General features: G+C 59.3%; 2 protein-coding genes across 6 annotated transcripts in view; both read left to right on the forward strand.

Moving 5' to 3' along the window:
* The window catches only part of RABL6 (RAB, member RAS oncogene family like 6), a 56,009-nt gene extending 50,307 nt beyond the window's left edge, over positions 1-5,702 (forward strand). For all 4 annotated transcript variants that reach the window (XM_050334285.1, XM_050334286.1, XM_050334287.1 and 1 more), the window contains 3 exons: positions 1,395-1,566; positions 3,217-3,266; positions 3,956-5,702. In XM_050334285.1, the coding sequence (XP_050190242.1) occupies positions 1,395-1,566; positions 3,217-3,266; positions 3,956-4,159 (426 nt within the window). In that variant the 3' untranslated portion in view covers positions 4,160-5,702. The remainder of the gene's footprint in view (positions 1-1,394; positions 1,567-3,216; positions 3,267-3,955) is intronic.
* Positions 5,703-16,053: 10,351 nt separating this feature from the next.
* AJM1 (apical junction component 1 homolog) lies at positions 16,054-24,646 on the forward strand. Of its 2 annotated transcripts, XM_050334279.1 has the most exons (3): positions 16,055-16,224; positions 19,021-19,079; positions 20,817-24,646. In XM_050334279.1, exon 3 carries the CDS (start codon positions 20,873-20,875, stop codon positions 24,110-24,112), a length of 3,240 nt encoding a protein of 1,079 aa, XP_050190236.1. In that variant the 5' UTR covers positions 16,055-16,224; positions 19,021-19,079; positions 20,817-20,872; the 3' UTR covers positions 24,113-24,646. The 2 variants fall into 2 exon arrangements, with proteins under 2 accessions (XP_050190237.1, XP_050190236.1); XM_050334280.1 differs by lacking the exon at positions 19,021-19,079 and having other exon boundaries at positions 16,054-16,224.
* The last annotated feature ends 23 nt before the right edge of the window (positions 24,647-24,669 follow it).

A 24,669-nucleotide genomic window follows, 5' to 3' on the forward strand; every position in this document is an offset into this window, starting at 1 on the left:
TAAAGGGAAGAAGGAAGGTCTGCCTGGGAAGGACTTTCCAGGGTAGCCAAGGTAGCTGTAATGTCTGCAACATTCAGCACGTGCTTGCGGGTGTCTGCTCAAACACAGGGTACACCAGGAGGCTCCCCACAGCCCCCCACATTACAGATGGAGAAAACACTTCTCCCACCCCTCCTCTCTGAGCTGGTCAGAACTTGCTGCGTGGCTCGAGATGTCCCTGATTTCAGTGACCTGTACTCGCAGCCTGCAGAGCAATCCCTGGAAACTGCTGACAGTGAATTGCGATGGGCAGTGGCTGTCCAGGGGTGCTCTGTTGTCTGTGATAGCTGGTGTTCAAGGAGGTTCCCTGTGTCTGCATCATTTCAGAATCCAGTAGAAAGGGTGGTTGTCCCAGTTTCTTTGACCTTGCCTATGTGTCATGCTGTTTATTAAGTAATTTTCCATTCATTTTGCATCTTCACTTCCTGCTTTTCTTGGCAGTTTAATATGAAAGCAAAGTATTTGGAGCAAGTTTACATCTCTTGCATGTGCTGATGAGAAGGGATTTGTGAGGGTGTCAGTGCAGCAGTGTCAGGGAATGCCCTATAACAGGTGAATGCTTTCCCACTGCAAGGTGTACTGGTCAGGCAAACCAGTAAAGCCATCACCATTAGCAAAGTGGGGGGCATTTCCTCGGCCAGCGGCACAGCAAGGCTGTGTTCAGTCAGTATACAAGGATAGAAGATATATGGAAAGGTTGGATAACAAATTCTGAAGAGGATCAGTTGATGGTATCAGAAGATCATTAAACTGAATTTCCATTCCTATCATAGAGAGACAGGATTTTTGGGTGGTCTCCAGGCTCTGCAGCATCCTGGATTTTATCCCACAGTGAAGGGGTAGATTTGCCCTGGGAGCACATTCCCTTTTAGCTCGATGAAGGGAGTTATTCTGCAGACATACTCTGCTTCCTTGGCCCTGCTGCCTCTGGTACCTGAGACCCCTAGAGCTGCACAGCTTTTGTCTCTCAGAGCTGGAGATGAGTTTTCAGCCTTTTAGGTTTGATTTTCCCAAAACAGAGGTGCCTCCCCACGGCAGAAAAAAGCTGATGCTGGTGGCATACAGAGCTGAAGGTCTCATTTAATCCCTTTACGTTGGGAATTGGGTTTCGGCAGCCCCAGTGTGAAGTTCTCAAAACACCCTGGCCAGTACCAGTGTGACTGAGGCATTTTACCAAGGCAAGAAAGAGAGCTCATAAAATCCAGGGCATTGATTTTCAGGCAGTAACAGCTCAGTTCAGCTGCCATTTCCTTCCCTTCTGCCCACCTGCTGACATCTGATATTTTTGTGTACAAAATGGTTAGAGATTTTGGTTGAAACATTTGTCAGTGTTGCCTGCCTTTGCTTGTCTCTAGGATGAATTCCCAGTGCGGGAAGACCTCTCAGAAGTATCTGATGATGATACCTCTCTGGCAAAGCCACCCCAACCTGTGAAATCAACAGTCCCCTCATTTAAACTGAAAAATGACTCAGATCTCTTTGGTTTGGGTTTGGAAGAAGCTGGTCCCAAGGAGAGCAGCGAGGAAGGTAAAGTTCACACCTTATTTCTACTCTTGCTACTTTTGTTTGTCAGGCATCTGTTTTTTCCAAAGTGGTTCCAGGGTGTCAACAAACCAATTTGTACTAAATAAAACACCCTCTAACTTCCTCTGTGAGTCTGTAATCTGGTTTAACACAGCATAAGTAGCTTTAAAGTTGTCCCCATAAGGAGATGGGGAACTCGCTTGTCCATGGCACCAACCATGTATTATTTTAGTCCCAGCTGAAAGCAGAGGCACATCTTTCCCAAGCTGCTGCTGTGTAAGGCTTCCTGCTTAGCCTTGCCTGTCTGGCATGTGGTATTCAGCATTGCAGTGTCCATCTTCTCAAGAATTTGGATCAGCTCGAGCACAGTGCTCTGACATACCCTGCCAATTTCCTCTTCTAATTTTGGGAAAAATGGGGTGGGATCTTGATCACAACCTAAGCATTCCTCAGGCTGTGTTTTTCTCCCCGTTTCCTGAGGGAACAAATCTTACTCGTGCAAATAGTTCCTGCTGTCTAGGCATTACTGCAAAGCAACTTCCTATAGACCTGCCCTGATGTCACCATGAGAGATGGGAAGTTAAGGACTTAAGGAAGGAAGCAAGCTGTGAGCAGCACCAGAGCGAGCTGTTCCAAAAGTGTGAGCAAGGTATCACAGGCTGCCATGGCTTCATCGGCTTGTCACTCTGAGCTGCTGAACAGCAGAGCTTGAAATAGCTACAAGTGCATCTGCAGAGGCCCAGGTCAATAATTTAACTTCAGTTTAGCATCTTCAATAATTCACAGTGGGTTCCTCCTTTCTCCTCTTTCGGTGATAAATATAAAACCGTTTCTCAGTCGTCAGCCTTTGGAACTTGACTGGCAATTAAACTTCTCTATTTACAGAGGAGCTGAGGAAAAAGGGCTGTGTAGGTAAGAGTGACAGTCAAATAGCACATCTTAAATGTGGTGCAGTCATGAAACCTTCTGTGAAACAGCCAAGCAGATACTCTGCTGTTCAAGGAGGTTTTGTGCAGAGACAGTGGATGCTCAGCAGCCAGTCACGTGGGACAAATGTTGTGACAGTGATGGACTCTGGGACTCATTTAATAGTGTGAAAGTATTCACCCCTGTAGAGTAGGGCTGCAGCAGGGATGCTAGGGGATGTAATTTCCATACACAGTGTGAGAAGCAGTGAGTGTTGGCCTGTCAGGGTGTGCTGTCTGCTGGCACCATATCTTCAGTCATCCTCAGAGAAGCACAAACCATGCCTGGGAGGATTTCCATCAGAGGAAAACTGTTCCCAGGAGCTCTTCTTCAGTTCTGGAAATAATAATCCAGTCCCAAATTTAGCCTTTGGACCATTTTGTAGAGCTGGTCTCCAGATTTGTTTCTTGGTAGCTGTGACACAGTGAATGCCAGGTCAGTGTTGCTAACACAGATCATAATTAATGCTCATAATTAAACAATGTGCATATGGTTGAGTCAGGGTGTGAGTGCTGGGGCCTGTGTTGGTTTCTGAAGGGACACAGTTTGTCCTGAGGTGTCAGCATTGCCGTTGCCCGTGGCTCCAGGATGGAGTATTTTGTTGTCAGAATTGCACCTGTCCAAAGCAGAATTGCATCTCTTACCATTTAAATTGAGTAAAAACAATGTTTTTTTCTGTTTTAATAGATAAACAACCTTCTAAGGAGAAAAAGAAGAAGAAAAAGAAAAGCAAAGAGGTACTGTTTAATTCCTCAGAGCTGATCTGCCATGTTACCTACCAGCCAAGAACAGGGGTGGGCTTATATGGTGTCCTCTGGGGACCTGGTGGATTCCCTTCCGTGTTCACATCCTTCCGCTGATGTGTGCCTCCCAGGCTCTGCAGACCATTGAGCTTCAAAGCAAGCTTTTAGAGCAGTTGAATTTTGAAAAGAGAGTGTTAGAGCTTGTAAAATACAGGATGAGGCAGATCCTGCTGGACTGAGGGTGTTCATAGCATCGTGATTTTTCCTGAGCAGAGGGGTGTCCCCAACAGACCTAATCTCAGGGACAGTGAGGAAAGTCTGCAGGAGGCTTTTTCTGTGCCATTTCTGCCTGTCCAATAGCACGGTATTGTTGGGCATAAACTGCCTGACAGACCACTGCTACATATAAGCCAGATGGTCTGTCCGATTTTCTGTCCAAACTTGCAGAATGGTCTTCTGGAATTAACTCCAAGCCAGCCTTGGTGGTAGATGCTTCACCCTAACCTGATCCAGTTGAAGATGTCCCTTCCCATGGCAGGGGGTTTGGACTAGGTGACCTTTAAAAGGTCCTTTCCAACCCAAACCATTCTGTGATCGCCATCAGAGCCAAGTGTCAGAGCAGTATATCCTGGGTCACTGGAATAGTCAGAGGATTTACTAATAAAAATATTCTTACTTTACAGGAAGAGGACAAGTCAGTGAAAAAGAAGAGCAAACACAAGAAGAGCAAAGAGAAGGAGGAGAGCAAAGAGGAGAAAGAGAAAAAGAAAAAGAAAAAGAAGAGCAAGGAGAAAAGCAGTGAGATAGATGAACTTGAGGCTTTTCTTGGCGGAGGAGGAACCAGCATGAGCAAGCCACGGGGCGGAGGGGACTATGAGGAGCTGTAGGCTGGCTGTGAACTCTGCATTGTGGCTGTCTCCATCTTCTCTGACGAGTCACCCCAGGGCAGGCACAGATGTGTAAAGCTTTGGCCATTTGATGTATATTCTCTCAAACCAGAGTGAGCAAAACAAAAGCTTTACATCTGTGTGTGCTGGCCTGGTGCATCGTTACACAAAGCAAGCGCAGCTGAGATGTTCGTGAGCCAGGGGAAGGTTCAGGGTGCGGCTTCCAGGTTGTCGGCTTTTCTCCTTGAGAGATGCCCCGTGGGGTCACTGGCAGGGTGTGGGGGTGAGGGGACCTGCCTCCTGCTCCATCCCTGCTGCATTCCACTGCTGCACACTTGAAATTCCTGTCTTGTTAAGAGGAGTACAAAAACATGCCGCATGAACGCATCGTGCTCGACTGTCTCAAGTCTTTAACTTCTTATCCTTCCTATTTTTTTAAGGAGAAAGGTGATATTGGCCATAGCTTCACCCAGCAGTTGATGAGCTTTAAGTCAAGCAGATCATCTATGGTACAGCTCTCTAAAGTAGCAGGCGCAGAGCCAGCATGGAAGAGAGCGCGTGTGATTTTTGGAGCCCTTTGAACGGGACCTTTCTGCACAGCAGCTTAATTAGCCCTCACTGGTGCTGCTGTTGGAATTCATGAAGCCCATTGATTTCCGTGGCCCCAGTGTCTCAGACACTACATGTAAGCTGCTATGCAGTTTGGGAAAACAATGCAAAGTGGAAAGCTAACCTGAAAGAGAGAGAAAAATCAATGCTTTTCTGCACTTCCCACTCTTAAATTTGCATATTCCAGAATCCCCTCCTGCCGGAACCTCTCAGGGACATGATTCCATGTGGAAATGAAGATATCCAGAGCTTCAGAATTGGCTACAGGGCAGTGTTGGCATGGCAAGGCATTTGCTTCTCAGGCATTTTACAGACAGGCTGTAAAGCCCCAGCTGCCGCTCTGCACAGAGAGGGACCAGCACTGCAGCTCAGCAGCGTCCGTCCTGCTCCAGCTTCTGTCCATACTGCAGCCAGCCAGCGTGCTGCCTTTCCTGCCCCAAGCACAGCCCCCTCTGTCCCGTGTTTGGGAAGCCTTTTAGTTTTTGCTTTGAACTTAAACCCGTGGATTGGTACCTGCTCAGCAGCCACTGGATGGGCACTGCGGCCACCCTGTGCCTCACTGAGCAGCCCCTGTGTTTGATGGAGCTGGTCAGTTCTCTGTGCTCCTCCTGGTTTGGTTCTGGGGTCCCTTGCTCAGCTCAGATGGTGAAACTCCCTTCAGGTTCTGTGCATTACATTTCCCTCTTGCTTGTAAGTTGATTTGGGGTTTGGTTTTGTTCTCCCTCTCCCCTTTTTGTTGTAAAATGTCAACCATGAAATCCAAACTGGAGTTTTCCTTCTGTGTCCCTGTATCAAGCAATGTGTTCTTTTGATTCATTATCCACTCCAGAGCTGTCTTGACCAGCAGGCATTTTCCTGCTCCATTTTTCTTTTTCTTGCCCACAAAGTGCACTTGTAACCATTTCCCTATAAAACAAACTGGTTTTTTGCTGCATGAGCAGTGTATTGTTCAGGTCTGTTTGCCATTAGCATTTGCCTCCTCTGAACACATGACATTGCCTCCTCTTCCACATGACACTGTAGGGAAATTGCATGGGACTGTTCAAGCTTTGCACATCTGGGGAGGAAAAGGAAGATTGGAACAGGAATGGTTGGTGGCCCCTCATGCGTGAAGGCAGGTGGGCGATTTTGGGTCATGTTCCATTTCTGCATCGAAAAACCCTGGTACAGTCCATTCTGACTATAAAGCTCTGTTGTACACCTGCCTCTGCACATCTTCTTCTCCCCCAGAGCACTCCTGCCCGGGCTCAGGAGCCCTGTGTCCCTCCATGCCCTGTCACAGAGGGGTGTCTCCCTGCCCCTCCTCAGGCTGCTGTGTTCCCAACCTCACAGGATGGGGCATGGAATTAAAAAATCAGTCCAAAAAAAAGGAGCTGAATGTAAAAACCATGAACTCTTTCCCCAGAACTGAAGTCTGCCTTGAGGGAGGTGTTGCTTTCCCCGGTGTGGAAGGGCCGGTGGTTTTGGTCAGGTGTGTTTAGCAGGGGGCTGTACTGGTGCCCTGTCCCTCCTATCGCCAGTGCTCTCCTCAGTTTGTCTGGCACCTGGGCCAGGTTTGCCACTGTAGGAGCCTTCACACTCCCTGGGGCTTGTCAACACAAGGAGCTGTGGCAAAAACAAGCAAAGATTAGTCATTTTGTTCTAAAATACTCCTGTAAAGAGGAAAAGCAGATGTGGGAGCTGGCTCTACTTACTCTAGAGCCCCAGGAGGGTGTGTGGCATGGTTTGACTTTTGCAGCGAGGCCAGAGAAATCCTACCCTGTGGGTGAAGCAGGAGTGTGGAAGGGAATAGCAGCAAAAAGGCACTTTTTAAAATACACACAAAATCACAAACTGATTTGGGTTGGAAGGGACCTTAAAGTTCATCTTGTTCCACCCCCTGTCATGGGCAGGGACACCTTCCACTAGACCATGTTGCTCCAAGCCCTGTCCAACTTGGCCTTTTTAGACTAAGGCTTCTCCCTTTTCCAGGGAATGCTGAACTGGTTGGGGCTACAGCATGAGGTGTGATCCAGAGCCAGCAAGCGTGAGGGAGGGGAGAAGGAAACAAGCCTTGTTTGAGCCAGACTGTCCCATGCCCAGCCTTTCAAAGAAGCTAAATATAAAAAGTATATGTACATACCTGTCATTATGGGAAAGCTTCTGCAGGATCACATCGATATAAATAGTTCCTGTGAGCATCTCTAGAGGTACCAGGGTATTTGCTTTGGGGTTTTATCAGTCATCCAAAAAAAAAAAATCGAGCTTGAGGCTAAAGAAGCTTCAGTTCCTTGAAGCTAACACTGGCCAGAGCTGCAGCATTACTGCTCCCTGGGTTTGGAGCAGGAGGAAGAAGAGCAGATTTATTGCTGCACTTCAGCTGGGCTGATTCCTCAACACAGCACAAGGAGCCTCGTCCATGGGGGACAGGGCACTGCCTTCTCTCCTGCCTGGCTGGGATCCACAGGGCCCTTGGCCACCATCCCACTGCATCTTGGCTTCTACTGTGCCAGCTGAGAGCCACAGGACTCAAGATAAGGCAGGAGAGTAACTCCATGGGTGCCTACTCCCACCCACTGTGCCCTTCCAGCCGTGATGGCTCAGGTTCTGCCCCAGCCCCTGTGGGGTGTTTATGTGGGGAGTGTTCCTTGCTGTACCCACCCCTGGAGTGGGACGAGTTCACAGCTCCCGTCACTCTCGGCAGCTCCCAGTGTGTGACGATGCTGCTGCTGTGGTGGGACATGGTGCAGTCAGAGTTCTGACACGTCCTGATCTCAGCAGGCTTCACTTGGCAGCCCTAAGGCTCCTCAGCTGGGAGCTGGTTTTGGGGAGACCTTCCAGCTGCCCTGCACCCAAGTGACCCGGAGTGACCCGACTGCACCTCCTCTCCCCAGAGATTCCTCCTGTGTGCACATTTCCCTCCTGATGGCCCAGGTCTCCTTGGCACAGGTGGCTGCCCTGCCCGCTAAAAAAAGCTCTTCCTTATGTTGATGTGTGTTAGTGGCTGTCACAAAACTCATCCCTGCAGGAGATCCAAGCTGCTGAGCCATGTGCCCCCGCCCTGCAGGGCCTGTGCTGAAGGGACCGTGGCTCTGATGCCTGGCCTGTGGCTGCCTCTTTCCCCTGTCAAACATCAGGTGGGGAACCAGCACCAGGACAGGCTGATGGGCCCCTGCAGCCCCCATCATCGCCACTCCAGCTCAGTCTTTGGCACCCCTGGATTTCCCTGACCATGGCAGGAGCTTGGAACCAGCTGATCATTAAGGACCCTTCCAACCCAAACTACTCCATGATTCCATGATCCTTGTGCAAAGTTGTCCACCACCTTTTGCCTTGGGGCTTGAGAGCTGTCTGATCATTGCCATCCAGATTTATTCCTGGACAATTTATTGATTTGTTCCTTTGCTAGAACTGTTATGTTTAAGTGCTGCTCCCTCCTCCCAGCCCTTTGCCAAAGAGCTCTATTGCTGCTCCACCATTGTCCTGCAGGCCAGTCCATCCCCCAGCTGTGCCAACTGGCATCAGTTCCCCTCAGAGTTCATCTTCCTGTGGTCGTGCCAGCCCAGATGAGGTCATGCCAGGGCTAGTTCTTAATGATTGCCATACAGTCCCTCTCCTGCTGACCCTGGAATTGGGCTGGCCTTTTCCATAGCTGTATCCCGGCTCACCAGTGCACACGACCTCTGTCATCCTCCACAGTTAATGCCAAGGGCCACATGCAAGGAGTGCCCCAATGCTGCCCTTTGGGGGATGCAGCTTCACCCTATTTCTGTTGCTCCCATAAGGTTATAACAAGGTTTTTTCCTGGCCTGCCAAGGCCCCAGGGTGGGAATTTGCTTCCTTCCCCACCCCAACAGTGAACATGAAAAGGTCATTGGAACTCAGGTTTAGCAGGACACAAAATGAATGTGAAAGGCTGCGGATGCTCTTGACTCAGGGGGGCTGTGGTGCCAGAGATAGACCTGGCTGCCCCCAGGCCTGCTGCAGAATGGACTTGGGCAGGGCTGGCCTGGGGGCACAGTGGGTTTGCTGCTTGCAGGGTCCCTGCATCCAAGGGTCCAGCTGGTGGGAGAGCCCGGGGTGCTTGCCCATCCTTTGGGATGCCCCGAGCAGGCGGATGAGTGATGCTGGGGAAATCCCGCAGTAGGACGGGCTTAGGGAGCGGGGCTGTAGCCTAGCAACAACCTCAATCATGGCAGAATGGAATTAATCCAGCGCTGGCTCAGTCTGCTGCCTAAAGATACCAGAGCAAGTGGCTGAGCCTTTTTAACTTGTGGGTTTGCCTCCAAAATGAGCCTGCAGCGTCTCAGGCATGTCCAGAGTGTTCCTGGCCTGAAGGTGCTCCTCAGTGAGTATCCAGACTTTACCCCTTGGCTGGGAAGTTACTGAGCAAAGGGGATTATCCTCTGGCACCTTTAGTGAGCCATCATGGGCAATCCCACTGGGTCCCATGGGCTCAGGCAGACCCTGGCAGGGTGAGGTGTGGCAAGGTCGGCTAAACTGGGGGTTCAGGCACGGAGCAGCCTGTTGGGAACAGGACATTATTCCAGGTTAAAGCAAAAGTGTCTGTATGCACTCATGCACTGCTTGGAGTTGCATACAGGATACTACCGTGGGGCAGCCAGCCAGCCTGGGAACCCCTAAAACTCCTGCTTATCCCCAGGTTGTTGGCAGGCTCTGCCTTAGGGCAGGAGCAAAGAGGGGAGGCAGTGGTGCAGCTTTCCATCACCACAGAGGGGAGATGGAGGAAGAGGGCATTGCTGTGTTTCCTGGTGGCAGGGGACACCTGCGGGATGCCAGTCCCACCTCTCCCCCCAGGATGGCATGTGGTGGCACTGAGAACGCTCCCAGTGCTTGAGGTGGCTGCAGCTGGAGCCTGAGCTCGTGTCTGCAGGCTGGCTGCGGGAGGGAGCAGCCGACTGGGAAAAGAGCAGGCTTCTCCCCAGAGCTGGCAGGAGACACACCCCTCCCTGTGCCACGAGCAGGCAGCGGCTCCATGGTGGGCTGTGAAGTGGTGGCTCCCACCCGGTCTCGCTGCCAGCGGCACTGCCGGCGCTGGAGCCATCACTGGGTGTCACTGCAGGGGGCACGAGTGACCAGTGCTGCCGTGTGGCATCCCTGGCCTGGGCTGGAGGATGCCCAGCACCCTGCCCAGTGCTGAGGCACAGCCCCCACCACGCACTGGTGGTAGGGCAACACCAAGATCCCTCCTCACAGCCGCCATGGGGGATGAGGGCATTCAAAACTGCGTGTCTTCTTGCCTCTGGCCCTGCTGTGGGTCAGCAGATGGATACCCTGTGCCTGACCTCCAGACTGGTTTCCTACTGGCCTTTGAGGACCAACCAGTCCTTCCCAAGGAGGCCAGTAGGAATGTGGGGTTTCAGTTTTCTATGCAGGTAGGACCCCTCAGCAGCTGCTCTACAGGCTTCACCCTTGTGTGCCACCAAAGCTATGAAGGCTACAGGGCAGGGTCCAGCTCCCTCCCCTAACTATGAGCAGGCAGCAGGGCCTGGCTTCTCCCGTGGTTCAGAGCTGGAGACGGGGAAGGGATGTGAGGGAGAAAGGAGAAGAGAAGCTGAAAGGAGGGGAGACCCTCCTGCCCCCAGCTGGGCATCACGCTGATGCCAGCCAGCTCTGGAAAAGGAGAGCATCGCCCCCAGAAAGGTGCAGGTGCCGGCAGCAAGCAGCTCATCCCATTCCAGCTCTGCCTCTCCCAGCTGTGGGATCCCCACGTTGCCTTGGAAACGGGGGATTTCCGAAGCAGCTTGCAGTGGTGCTGCCTGCAGTGTGGGCAGAGGCTCAGGCCCATGCCATTGCCCTGCCCTCTCTGTGCCCCCAGCCCTGCCTTTGCTGCTCCCCCCTCAGCCTTTCCTGTGGGCAGGGGTGGCCAGACCCTCCTCGGGCCCCCCCAGAGCTGGTCCTGTAGAGAGTGCTCTGTGCCCCCACACCGTGGCTGCCCGTGCGGGAAACCAAGAGCCCGAGCAAAGGGAAGGTATCAGATTGTCAAATATTTATCTCTGCTGTGAATTGAGCAGTGTGGGAGGGAGCGGGGCAGCCCCTCACCACTGCTTGTTTGGGTGGTTGCAGCACCCGTGGGGAGGACCCAGCAGCCACCCCTTGCCCACGGGCCTGGCCAGCCCCGGCTGCTGCCCCTTCCCACGGAACCACAGCCCATAGGGGCAGGCACAGATCCGGCATCGCCTCCCAGTGCTCCGTAAGGCACCTGAGCTGCTCCTCTCGCCTGCACGGCGCGCTCGGGAATGGATTTCTGCTGCATTCGGGAAGCCAAGTGGGATGGAGCCAGGAGCCTCCTCCAGCTGCCTCCCTGGAGCTGCTCACGCTCGGCTCGAGCCGTGCCCAGCCCGCTCCCGGCGGAGCTGTCACCCCGCGGGTGCAATCGCCCTGACGCCGGTCCCGTCTCGCAGGTGGCCCCGGGGACAGGCTGGTGGTGACTGCGCCGCGCTGTCGCTTCCCATCGCGGGCCCCGCGCTGAGCTGCCCAGCCTCCCCCGTTCTGCCGTGCCATGGGCACCGCCCAGCGCAGCCAGCACGGGGATCGCCGTGCCCGGGGCAGCGGAGCCCCAACCACCACACACCCCCACCCCAGGAGCCCCGGGCACCCGCAAGCAGGATCAGCCCGTCCTGTGCCCTGCACTGGCAAGGGCACCCCATGGCAGGGCAGCCTGGCCCCCGGCTCCCCAGGTTGGGCATTTTGGGAACCTGTTGGCTGCTGGACATCTACCAGCCCGTCGTGTCCTGTGGAACAGGCCCTGAAGCGCAGCTGGCACTGACCTGGCTGCCTGCTCTGTCAGGTGAGGATGTGCTGTCTCACCATCCCTCAGTAACGGGCCTGGCACGGGACAGAGGTGGAAACTGTTCCTTTGTGTTTAACATCCTTCCAGGTGGTTTTCCCCAGTTGCTTTCAGAGTTTCTCTGATCAACTCCTTTTGCTCTCAGAGTGGGCCCTGCTGGATTCCCCTGGCAGCACCACACCAGTGCCCCAGTCCCACTGCCAGACTGGAGCTTCCAGAGGGTTATGGAATCTTATAAAAAAAGACAAACAGTATATTCAAACAAGATTTATTTTATAAACCAGATAAACCCATTAAAGCTTCCACAACATTTGAATACACATTCATGATGTCAAGTGGAATTGGTGATGCCTGTCTTGAGAATTCTCAAGATTTTAGGACAGCTAATGTGTAATTTGCAGTCACTCCCCAGTAAGGTGAGGACTCTCAGCCTTGAGGAGTTCCCTTGGGCAGTGTCCCACCCCATGGGAAGAATCCCTGATGGCAGTCCTGCTGCTCCAAGGGGGATGGCTCCACTGACCCCCAGTGGGGCCTGTGGTCAGATCATGGAGTCACAGACTGGTTTTGTAAAAGGACCTTAAAACTCATGTCACTCCACACCGTGCCATGGGCAGGGACACCTTCCACTAGCCCAGGTTGCTCCAAGCCCTGTCCAACCTGGCCTTGGACACTTCCAGGGATCCAGAGGCAGCCACAGCTTCTCTGGGCAACCTGTGCCAGGGCCTCCCCACCCTCACAGGGAAGAATTTCTTCCTAATTTCCAGCCTACCCTGCCCTCCTTCAGCTTAAGGCCATTCCCGCTTGTCCCGAACCTCCAACCCCTTGTCCAAAGTCCCTCTCCAGCTTTCTTGGAGCCCCTTTAGGCACTGGAAGGGGCTCTCAGGTCTCCCTGGAGCCTTCTTTTGTCCCGGTTGAAAAGCTCCAGCTGTCTCAGCCTGTTTCCAGAGCAGAGGGGCTCCACCTCTCTGTTCTGTCAGCCCTTCCTGGCCAGAGTCTGACCTTCTGTTCCGCCACAGCTGCCACACAGAGGTGACAGGGTCACCTGCCCAGGGGCAGCTGGTGCTACAGCTGGGGTCAGTGTCTGGAGGGCCTCCATCCCTGCTGGAGTGGGTGCTGCTGCCACAGGGATCCCAGGGAAAACCTCCCCTCACTGCCCACCTCCTCCTGCCTGGACCTCCCTCCCAGTGCGGCTCTGACTCTCCTGACAGAGGGGTACAGTGTTTTGCAAATGCTCAGAAAGGTCTTTCTAGAGCTTCAAAATTGCCCTATGCTGACCCAGTCAGAACTGTCCTCCCCATGTCCCTGTGGTCCCCACCAGCCTCCCTGTCCCTGTTCCTGACCACATGTTCCCTGGTGTGACACAATAATTGGGGCCAGAAGAGCCCTCCCCAGCAGGTTTGGGGACTGGCCTCTGGCACCCTGCTGGCCCTCCCAGGGTCAGCATCCCTGGGGCAGGCATGGAGGTCCCTGTGTTGGGTGTGCCCTTCGTGCTCTGAGTTGCTCCAAGGGGGCTGGATCAGGGATCTGATGTCCTGAACCAGGTGAGCCTCAGATCTCACACTGAGCTCTTGGCATGGCCCCAGCTGGTCCCTGGGGAGGGATGGTGAGACACCCCCACCCAGCCTTGCAGCTGTGTAGGACAGATGTGAGCCCCCCACGTCCCTGCCAAGTTGAGATCTGCCCTGCTTTAGGTCTGGCCGAGTGCCCAGCGTCACCACAGACCCACACAGGTGACCTGTGGGCACATTGTTCCTCCGTGCCTCAGTTTCCCCCTGGACAGAGCCTGGCAGAATTGAGTCTGTCACATGCAGACACACTGATGAGGGACACACTGCCAGGGCTGCTGGGGAAACTGAGCCACAGGGACACAGTGCATTGTGGCTCTGCTCCCTGTGGGGCTTGGGGGGAGGACCCAGCACCGAGGAGGCAGAGACCCTGCAGAAAGGGGGGTTTGCCCCCACACGGGCCCAGCCCGGCTGCTCCTCGCCCTAAGAACACGCCAGGGCAGGGCAGCCCAGCCACACACTCCACGCACAGCGACAGGAGCTGCTCCTGCTGGGGACAGGCATATGGCTGGCCTTTTCCTTGTAGGATTGCAGAAACAAGCCCTGGCTCGTGTGATCCCTCTGGCCACTCGTGTGTCCCTTCCCGGCAGGACAGGGTCCCTGGAATATCAGCCAGGAACAAGCCTGGACCCGCCCAGCCACGGCAGGGCCCAACACTCCCATCCTCTGCACAGGGCTAAGGGACAGGCCCACCCCTGCTGCCCACATGGCTGTGCCAAGGGGATCCCCTCCATCTGAGGGGCTGCCACCCCTGCAGGCAGTGGGCACAAGGTGAGGGGCAGATCCCTCCGCCTCCCAGCCTCTCAACCATTCTCAGCACCCGGGGGGCTGGGCTGGAGCTGTGCCCCCAACTGTGTGCCCCAGATGGGGTGCCCAGGGTGCCACAGCCCAAAGCAGCAGTGTGGCCCAGTGCTCGGGGAAGGTGACAGCTCTGAGCAGCCAGCACAGCCACAGCCCTCAGCTCCAACCTCCTCTATAGGATCTTCCCCTTCCCCTGTCCCCCAGGCTGCCACTGGCTCAGGAAGGAGGAAGATGAGGAGGAAGTGGAGGAGGTGAAGGAGGAGGAGGAGGGGAGGAGGAGGAGGAGGTGTCCACAGCCCCATCCCACATGCCATGGCGCTGCCATGTCCGGTGCATGGAGACATGCCCGTGGTCCATTTGGATCCCTCAGCACTTTGCAGCCTGGAATAGCAGCCTCACAGGGGGAGCAGATGGTCCCGTTGTCCCCTGCCATGGGACTTGGGGGACACGGTCCAGCCAGTTTGTCCCCTGATTTTGGAGCTGTGGTTGCTCCAAAGCACAGAGCTCTGGACAGGTGACCTTAATCCCCACAGGTGCTAGGGGGGCCACAGCTGCATGGACAGAGGATGGCACTACAGGGGATGCCCTCAGGGCAGGTGTTGCTGTGCCCACCTGGCAGATCCTCCTCCATGCTGGGGAACCCTGCTTTCCCACGGGGACGGGCTCCTGCATCCCTCGGGCGATGGCACCCACAAGGGATGCAGAGCCCGTTGGTGCTCCTGTGTGCATCAGCGGCCGTGTCGCTGTGCCGCTGTGCTCGGCCCTGGCGGGAGGCTGGCACAGGGCGGCAGCCGGCGGGAGCAGATGGAGCAGCACGGCAGGGGCTGCGGGGGCAGGAAGCCGGGGGCAGCAGGAGCGGCCAGACCAGCAGCCAGAGCCCTGTGTCCTGCACAGAGGAAAATGGGAGCAATGGGGGGGTGATGGGGCCCGTCTGAGCATGGCACAGGGGGCCTCGGTGGTCTCTTGGCCCAGTGTGTGCAGCAGGGACAGGTGGACCCTGCTCCCTGCTCCTCTTCCCAGCTCTTGTCTCACTCATGAGTGCAGTGAGTTTGTGGAGCTCAGCCCAGCCCCAGACAGGGCATGTGCTGCTGGTCCCAGGGGGCTCAGCAGTGCCCACAGTTCCCAGGGAGCACCAGGGGCATTCCTGCAGGAATCACAGCAGCACCAGCCCACGGAAGGCCCCCCAGCACAGCTCTGCCTGGTGCAGGCACCAGAGATGGTGGAAGGATGTTTGTGTTGCTGCAGTGGAGGGAGGAAAGGGTCTTGACTACAGGGATTTTGAATCAAGTAAATCCAAGGGTGCACCTGCCTTGGATCAGGGCTCAGAGCCACGGCAGTTCCTGGCAGGTCCTCAGGGCCATGCCCGTGCCGGGGCACCCACAAGTGCCAGGGCTGCCCGAGGGGCTGTGGGCAGCAGAGGGTGGCTCAAGGCAGTGGGAGATGGGGAAACTGAGGCAGAGCTGTGGCGTGGGGGCAGTGCTGTCCTGGGAGCCGCTTGGGCCAGGGTGTGCTGGGAGCTGTTCTGTGCAACCTCTGCCCATCTCCATCCCTGTGCATCCCCGCGGGCTCTGGCAGTGACAGCCCCGGAGCCTCTGGGAAAATGAGGCCACTCCATGGAGGAGATTAGCAGGGGATTTCCCTGCCCAGTTGGCCCCGGCTGCACAGGGCCACGGTGATGGGCCAAGGTCAGGCAGGACAGGCCAGTGGGGCTGCCAGTACTGGGGGACTGCTGAAACTGGGGGGCTGCTGGCACTGGAGTGATGCTGGCACTGAGGGGTGCTGGCCCTGCGGGGGCTGATGGAACTGGGGGGCTGCCAGTGCAAGGGGAAGGGCCTGCACGGGCCGTGGGATGTCTGAACACGATATGGGGCTGATCCCCTCTGCAAATCTCTGGTGCCCAGGGGCACCGGCGGTCCCGCACCCATGGTGCAGGGGACCCCCTGAGGGATGGCACCGGCTCCCCTAGACCCTGCCCGGGCGATCCCAGGGATGCTTCGAGGAGAGAGGGCAGGGCCGCAGATAGGACCAGGGTAGAGCGGAGCCGGGCGTGGGACCGGGGATGAGGATGGGGATCGGTCCGGGGGCGGCGCCGGGGGAGGCTCCGGTGCCGGTGCCGGCCCCGCTGGTAACTCCGCCTGCCATATTTATGGCAAAACAAGCGGCGGCGGAGCGTCGGGCCGAGCCGTGCCCTGCCGAGCCGAGCCAGATCGGGCGGAGCCGGGCCATGGCCTCCCGAGCGGCGGCATCCCCAGCCTAGCGCGGAGGCAGCGGGGGCTGCCGGGGCGGCGGGCGTGGAGCAGGTAAGGGGGTCCCGGGCAGGGGGCTGAGGTTTGCTGTATCCCCCGGGGGCTCCGACAGGACTATCCCCTCGTGGCTCCACGGATCATCGCATTGCATCACATCCCATCCTCCCGCTTCACTCTCCCGTGTTCAACATTCCCATCCCATCCTCCCGAGATCCTCACGGGCCATCCCAACCCCCCGGCTCCCCTCATTCTCCCCATACCATCCTACTGTGCCCCATATCCCCCTCCCATCCCCCTGTGCCCTCTCCACCCCCCCACCCAGTCCCCCGGGGACCATCCCCATCCCGCGCTCCCGAGCCGAGTCATCCCACCCCATCGCACCCGTATCCCCGTAATCCTCTCGTGTGCCTCATTCCCATCCCATTCCCATCCCTATCCTATCCCATCCCCAATCCCATCCTCATCTCCATCCGCATCCCATCCCGCCGCAGTGCCCGGGCCGAGCCATCTCCCCCCGGTGCCCGGCTCATCACCCTGCGGGGCCCAGCGGGCCCGGTGCCGGTGCGCAGCGGGGTGGGGGTGCCCGGGGTCACCGCCCCGGGGTCTGCGGCAGTGCCTGGGACAGGTCCGCTCCCCCCGGGGGCCGCCCCACGCACCCTCCACCCAGCCCTGGCCCTGTGATTGCCCCTCCCCCAGGGTGCTCGCAGCCCCCCCCGCCGCCCGGCCGTGCCCGTTTGCGGATGCCCTCCAGGGTGGGGGACTAGAGGGGCTAGGAGTCAGGGCGTCCCCTGCACTCCGCGGTGCTGCTCACACCACCCTGGATAGGTACCCTCCTGGGCTGGGGGTGCTGCTGCCCCCCGGCAGGATGAGCCCTTGCGGAGGCACGGGCAGGGGTGGGGGGGCTGGGCAGCCATGTGTGCCTGGGGGGCTCCGGGCGGGCAAGGGACGATGTGGCAGTGCCCGGGGCACACAGGCTGCACAGGCGGGGGCACAGGGCTGGGGGTCACAGGGCTGTGTGGAGGGGCTGCGTGATGTGCAGGGCAGGCACTGTGTGTGTGTCAGGGGTGTCCTAGGGGCGGCACAGGGGAAATGTCTATTTGCCATGTACACGGGGCCGCTACCTCACCACGGGCTGTGCCAGCTCCAGCTCTCGGGGCGGGCAGTGCCCAGGCAGCGGCGGCCGTCGGTGCCCTGTTGGCACACACCCGGCACACAGGCCTGTGCGCAGCGGTGCTGGCAGTGCCAGAGCACAGCACACACAGGCACTGCCCCCACAGCAGCTGCTGGTGGGACCTCCAGCATCATCTGCTCGAGTAGCGTGGTTGCAGCGGCTGCAAGTTGCTGCCCTGGCTGCATGTGCAGACACAGGTGCCACTGGTGTGCTCGGGGCAGCGCTCAGGGTGGTGCTGGGGGTAGTGGAGGTGCTGCTGGCCGTGCCCACGGGGCCCTGTGCAGGCAGTGGGCCCGGTGCAGTGCAGTGTGTGCTGGGGCTGCTGCGGGGTGGGGGAGTGCTGCATGCTCAGTGCTCTCTGCATGTGCAGGCAGAGTGCAGGCAGCATAGCTGCTGCAGTGCCCTGGGCAGCACTGCTGCCTGCTCAGCAGGCTGTGTGTGGGCAGCAAGCAGGCAGGGTGGGCAGCAATGCCCAGGCAGTGTGCAGACAGCGTGCACAGGGCCCTGACCTGCACCTGTGGCAGTGCCCCAGAGCAGGGTGTGCAGGCAGCAGCCCCTGCCACGTGCAGGACAGTCAGTGAGTAGGCAGTGCCCTGGCAGTGCCCAGGACAGCATGGGCAGGCTGTGGGGCAGTCACTGGCAGGGCAGTGTGCACAGGCAGCTCAGGCCAGGGCAAAGGCAGCGCGGGCAGTGTGTGGGTAGTGCCCTGTCAGCATGCTCACTTCAGAAAGTGCAGGCAGTGCCCTGGCAGGGGCAGCCCAGGCAGCACCCACCGTGAGCATGGGGTGCACAGGGAGTGCTCAGGCAGTGTGGGGTGCGCTGGCAGGGGGCACTGCACCCCACCCCTGCACACCCCCCGCAGCCCACACGTGGCATGTGCAGGCAGCAACCCAGTTCCCAGCAGCCTCCTGCAGGTCCCTCTGGCAGCCGGGGTCGCTCCCGGCCCCCTTGTGCTGTCACGCAAGGGCAGGACCCCACGGGGGTGGCTCCCACCCACTCCGTGGACAGCAGCTCCTCTGAAATTTTTGATGGCCAGTGTCAGCATCCACAGGATGACAGAGGGTGGGAACCCCGAGCAGGCAGGCTGCTGCCTGCTGAAAGTGCACAGTGCTGGGGGTGAACAGGGATGCCCATGAGCAGGGGGGGTTGGAGAGCAGAAGGGATGCAAAACCCTCTCACTGCGGAGGGGACTCAGTGTCAGAGGCGAGTGGGTGTGGGAGTGCAGTGGTACTGGCAACACTGTGGGGCCATCCCAGCTCTGTCCCCCACGATGGTCAGAGCGTGCCCGTGGCTGTGCAAGGAGCTCTGCTATCTCTGCACTGCTGTGGAGCCCCAGCCCCCCCAGGCAGCCTCCTCACACACCCACGCTGTCCTCACCCACGCTGTCCTCGCAGAGGAGGAATAATTTGGCGAAACCATGGAAACCCTGCAGCTCCATGGGCGACGGGTGCTGCTGGGTGGGTGGGGGACACACTAGTGACCGTGGGACACAGCGCCCACGTCCCCGATGCACAGGGATGTGCACAGTGGCCTCGCTGGGTTCGGTTCAGCGGGGCTGTGGCTGCAGGGGTCTCTCAGGGTGTTCCATGTGCCCCCAAGGTATCCACGGCCCCGGCAGCAGGCCCCGCAGCACTGCCGGGGGTGCCCCAGGACCCTCACGTGCCTTGTTTATTTTGCAGTGCTGGGATGGAGCCGCCACCTCAGCCCACCCACCCCCTCCCTGCTGCTGCTGGACCAGGTAGGACCCTGGGTTATAGTTCCCTGCTCACCAGCCACCCAGACACCATGGGGAAGGGCTTCCCAACACCACTGTCAGCATGGCTGCAGCGTGATGTGCTGTCTGCCCCGACCCAGCCCAGCGCCCACACACTGTTATGCAGAGGGACCGATGCTGGGCCACCGCTTTGGGAGCAAACCTGCCCTTCTAGCCCCAGTGGGAGACAATGGGACCCCCACTTCCATCCTCCTGGCATCCCGTTCTCCCCAACCCATGCCATGGACAGACACCCCAACCCCACTGACTTCACCTCAGCTCCAGCATCCACAACCCCCGGCTTTGAGGTGGGTAATGAGGGGGAACCCAGGTCCCCCTCCCCATCTCTGCATAGTCGATGCTTCTTCACAAATAAAGTCAATTCCTTTCCTGCAAGATACCCCTTCCCTGTGGTCCTCTGCTGCTCTTTAAAGCCAAGTACCCTTTGGTGGCCTTTGCCACCCACCTTTAGTGCATTGTGGAGCAGCCAGTATCCACCAGTGCTCTCGGGTCTATGGTGACCACAAGCAATGCTCAGAGCACATGGTGAGGTGACAGCCAGCTGAGGGTCCACACTGTGGACAAAACCCGTGCATGTCCCTCAGTGTTGGTCGCAGGACACAGCAACTCTGGAGGGGCTGGTGGAGAAGATCAGTGCCAACACCAACATGGTCCTGCAGGCTCCCCTCCTCTGCCCCCCCAGCTCGCTCTGGGGAGTTTGTGCTGATGTCCCCATTGTCACACAGCTGTGTCACACTGTGGCTGGGGACTCTGCACACCCTGGCCACCCAACAGCATCATCCTGGAGCAGTGGGATGCAGGGTGCTGGCACATGGTGGGTGTCAGACCTTGTGTCCCATGGGAGCTGGAGCCACCGTCCCACTCACTCTGCAGCCTTGGGGCCATGTCACAGCCACGGGACATGGAGAGGACAAAGCCAGTGGGCACCGAGCCAGCACAGCCCTTCTGGCACAGGGAGGCAATGGAAGAGTTACTTCCGACATGTGGGTTAGGGCACCTCTGCCACCCCCAGTGCCACCCATGGAAGCCCCAGGGAGCGATGCGTCTCCAAGCAGCCAGGACTGTGGCCACCCTACACATCCACCCATCTGTGGGCCACAGTGGGTGCAGCCATCACGGAGGGGTGAGGAGGTACAGTTCCTGCACCCCAGACAGCCCCAGGCTGGGGGGCTTCCCAGCTACCTTGGTGGGTGGTCATGGTGCCCATTCCTAGGCCATGCTCCTGCCTACAGTGCTGGTGCTGGGACATGGGTGCACAGTCCCAGGAGACCCCTCACCACTCAGCTGCTCACACCAGGGCTGGGCACACACTCCCTAAGGAAAGCCCTGGCAGTAAGTCCCCCCTGCCCTGCTCAGAGCTTCTGATTCTTGTGATGCTGCAAGACAGTCCCTGTGACCTATGGCCTAGGAACAGGGCACGGTGCCCCATGTCCTCTCCCTGCACTGAGCTGGCACCCAGAGCTGCCCGGTTGGCCCCATGTGTAGCCTGCCAGCCACTTCATGATTTGCACCCTGGATCTGAAGATTTTTGCCAGCTTCTTCCCCCACCTGAGATCTGACTATTAACAGCAGCAGTGGAGGCTAGGATGCCCCCAAACCCTCATTTCTGAAGAGGTGGCCAACCTCCTGCCCTGAGCCAGGAGCCGTGGGATTGATCTGAGGTCCTGCCAGGATTGAGGCGCCTCATGTGTTCTCTTGCAGGGCGGGTGATCGTCCTCTGAGGCCGTTTGACAGGTGGGAGAAGAGCTGCTTTTAAGATGACACGAACAGACCCACCTGACATCCTGGTGTCCACAGTGTACCAAGACATCAAGGTGGCCACTGCAGCCCCTGGGGATTCCATTATCTGTCAGCCCGTGGCACAATGTGACGCCTCCATGTCCTCATCCCTGTCCCGCGAGCCGCAGCCCTTCAACAAGCGCCACTGCAGGAGTTTTGACTTCCTCGAGTCGCTGGAAGAGCTGGGGACCCCCCCGGCCATGGAGCGCCCGTGCCCGCGACCCGGCACGCCTGAGCCCACGCCGGGGCCGCCGGGCAGGCGGGTGCCACCGAAGCAGGACCCTTATGTCGGCAGAGCCCCCGCGCCTCGGAGTGAGCCGAAGCGCCGCGCCCGCTCCAAGAGCGCCCCACGGGTGAAGTCCACCTTCACCGCGGTGCCCATTACCGTGGCGGCATCGCCACCGCCGGCCCGGCGCGGGCGGGAGGTGCTGCGAGTGGCACGGGAGCCCTCCCGCGCTGACCCCTCGCCGCGCCGCGAGGGCCCGGTGCCGCTGCGGGTGCTGGCCAACGAGGTTCACCCCATCAAGCTGCAGCCGCAGCGTAGCAGCGTCAGCCGCATCTCGCCGCTCTGCCTGGGCAGCAACTGCTACGAGGAGGGGCCGGGGGCCAAGGTGGGCGCCAGCCCACACGTCAAGTGCCGGGTGGACATCAAGCCGGACGAGGCGGTGCTGGTGCACACAGCGCGCAGCCAGCGGGCAGCCCAGAACCGCCCGGAGCCCACACGCTGGCCCCGCGCCCCCGGCTCCGTCCGCAGCCTGGCCGTGCCGGGGAGCCGGCAGGCGTCCGCATCCCGCACACCCACCCCCAGCGACTCCTACAGCGGGGACGCCCCGCTCCTGCCCTACCCCGCTGAGTACTACGAGGCGGATCCCCGGGTTCTGGCGTACCAGACGGTGCCGGTGCCGGCCTCACGGGAATTCAGGGAGTACCCCGACAGGGGCTGCATGACCTTCTCAGCCGCCGGCGCCCCCGCCAAGTTCTTCTACGCGGAGGAGGCTGCACGGTGCCCCAGCCCCGCCATGCCCCTCCGTAGCTCCGGCTACGCCAGCTACCCCTACCCCGGCCGCCACGCCGTGCCTCAGCCCTTCTACGCCGAGGACCCGGCCAAGGCTGCCGTCCACACGATGCCGCCCCGGACGTTGTACGTGGAGGAGGCGCGGGGTTATCCAGTGCAGGAGGCGCCTGCCCGCGCCTTCTACGGGGATGAGCCCCGTTTCTATGCCCCGCGCGGGACCCCTGTCAAAACCCTCTACGCCGAGGATGCTCGGACATACCCGGCCCTCGGGTCCTCTGCCCGCCTATTCTATGCCGAGGACTACGGGAAGTACCGGGAGCGGGAGGTGCTGTCGCGGACGTGCCCCCCACCCCGCAGCGCACAGCCCCTGCACTTCGGGGACTGGTACTGCCCCGAGCGGGCCGCGCTGCCCTACCAGACCCTGCAAGTGTCGCGCTTCACCCCGCAGCCGGCCGGGCGCGAGGCCATGTTCTCCTCCTGGCACACCAGCTACGGCGTGACCCCGCCGCGGCTGGGCCGGGAGACGCAGCATTACTCCAAATCCTGGGATAACATCCTGGCGCCGGCGGCACGCAGGGAGGAGGCCCTGCAGCGCGGGCGCAGCTATGAGAACCTGCTCGCCCAGGAGCAGCACCGTGCCTTATCCCCCGAGGAGCGCCGGCAGCCCGTGGTGATCAACCTGTCGAGCTCGCCCAAGCGCTACGCCGCCCTGTCCCTCTCCGAGAGCTCCATCCTCGAGCGGGTGCACGCCGACGGCAGCCGCGGGCCCCCGGGCCGCTCCTGGTACGTCACGCCGGAGATCACCATCACTGATAACGACATCCGCGCCGACGGGATGGGCCGCAGCGACAGGCGCTCGGCCAGCTGGGACATGCTGGACGCGGGACAGGAGCGTGGGCCCTACGCCGTGCCCTGCGCCCCGCAGCCCGGTCCCAGGGAGAGTGGCTCAGGGCGCCAGCGCAGCCTGGAGCAGCTGGACGAGCTGATAACCGACCTCGTCATCGACTACAAGCCAGCGCCAGGCCACCGCGCCGGGGACAGGGACAGCCTCGCCGAGCAGCTCAAGCAGCTCCTGAGCAGTAGCGCCCCGGGGCCCCCCCGGCGGGGTGAGGGCAGGCGGGTCCCCCCCACTGTGCCCGAGGGACCCCGACCCACGAAGGAGCAGCCGGGCCCCAGCTCCCGCGCCGGCGCCCCACGGCCCCCGCCCACCCCGCCGGCCGCCGGCCCCTTCGAGAAGTCTCCAGAGAACTGCTCTCCCGACCTGAGCGCAGAGGAGGACGACATGATGATGTGCTCCAACGCCAAGTGCCGGCGCACGGAGACCATGTTCAACGCCTGCCTCTACTTCAAATCGTGCCACAGCTGCTACACCTACTACTGCTCCCGGCACTGCCGGCGCGAGGACTGGGACACGCACAAGGCGAGCTGCGTCTACGGGCGGGTGGGCAGCGTCTGCCGCCACGTCCTGCAGTTCTGCCGGGAGAACGCCGAGGTGCACAAGGCCTTCTCGCGCATTGCCAAGGTCGGATACCTCTCCCGCGGCCGCGGCGTCCTCTTCCTTGGCTTCCCCAATGCTGGCTCGGCCGAGAACTTCCTCCAGTTTGGGCTGGAGAGCCTGCTGATGTCCCCCACCTACCTGTCCCTGCGGGAGCTGGACAGCTACTCGGACAACCTGGGGGACTACGCCCGGGAGCTGCGGGAGACGGGCAACCAGTACGACCCCAACGAATGTTTCCTGCTGAATGTAACCGTGGCCGTCACCCAGAAAGTGCCGGAGAGGCCATCACCCAAGACACAGGTGCCAACGGTCAGGAAATACGCCAAGGTGGCCTTAGCCTCCTCCAGCCCCGAGAAGAAGATCCTGAAGAAGGAGCGGGACATGGAGACATTGATCCTGACACCACCGCCTGGCACGGCAGACATCGACAAGGAGGGGGAGGAGGGCCGGAAGGCACGGGAGATCTGCTTCATCAACATCCAGCGGGAGCTGCGCATCCGCGGCGTCTTCCTGCGCCACGAGTTCCCCGCTGTCTACGAGCAGCTCTGCGACTTCGTGGAAAGCAACAAGCGCTTCACCCCCACCACCATCTACCCTATTGACAAGAGGACGGGCAAACAGTTCATGTGCATGATCATGGCGGCCTCTGAGCCGCGCACCCTCGACTGGGTGGCCAGCCCCAATCTCCTGGATGACATAATGTGAACGCATGGTGGCGGGCACCCCTGGGGCATCCCCGCTGTAGATAGGTGCTGTCCTGTTGTGGCAGTGGGACAGGGACCCCCTTGGCTGTGGCACCAAGGGGAGGGGGCTGCAGAGGGCTGCAGGTGGCCAGCAGTGCTGGAGGGACCCAGGGGATGAAGGGAGCCCAGCCCAGGGTTTGCCCTAGAGCCCAAAGCCTGGCGAGACCCGGCAGAGCCCTCTCAGGTGAGCGGTGCCTGGCCAGAGTGGGGACACCCCATGCACCCCCAGCCCCTGCCCGCCGGGCTGCCACTCACCCAGAGCCCCCCGGGCCTGTCCCAGGGCCCCCAAGCCCAAGAGGTCCCCCGGCGGCCCTAGGGCCGGGTGCTGCGGGGAGAGCTGGGCTGCACCAGGACCGTGTTCTCTTCGTGTCCGTGTGTCCTGAGCGTGTCACTGCGTGAGCGGCAGGGACTGTGAGGGCCCAAGGGCGGCTGGAGGCACTGGGCTGTCCCGGGCCCCGGCGCGGGCTCTGGGTACAGAGCGGGGCAAGGATGGGGGGTCCCCGGCCGCTGCCTGGGGAG

This window comes from Myiozetetes cayanensis, unplaced genomic scaffold, assembly GCF_022539395.1.
Source record: "Myiozetetes cayanensis isolate MyiCay16 unplaced genomic scaffold, myiCay2020 scf52, whole genome shotgun sequence".
In the NCBI taxonomy this organism is placed as follows: Eukaryota; Metazoa; Chordata; class Aves; order Passeriformes; family Tyrannidae; genus Myiozetetes; species Myiozetetes cayanensis.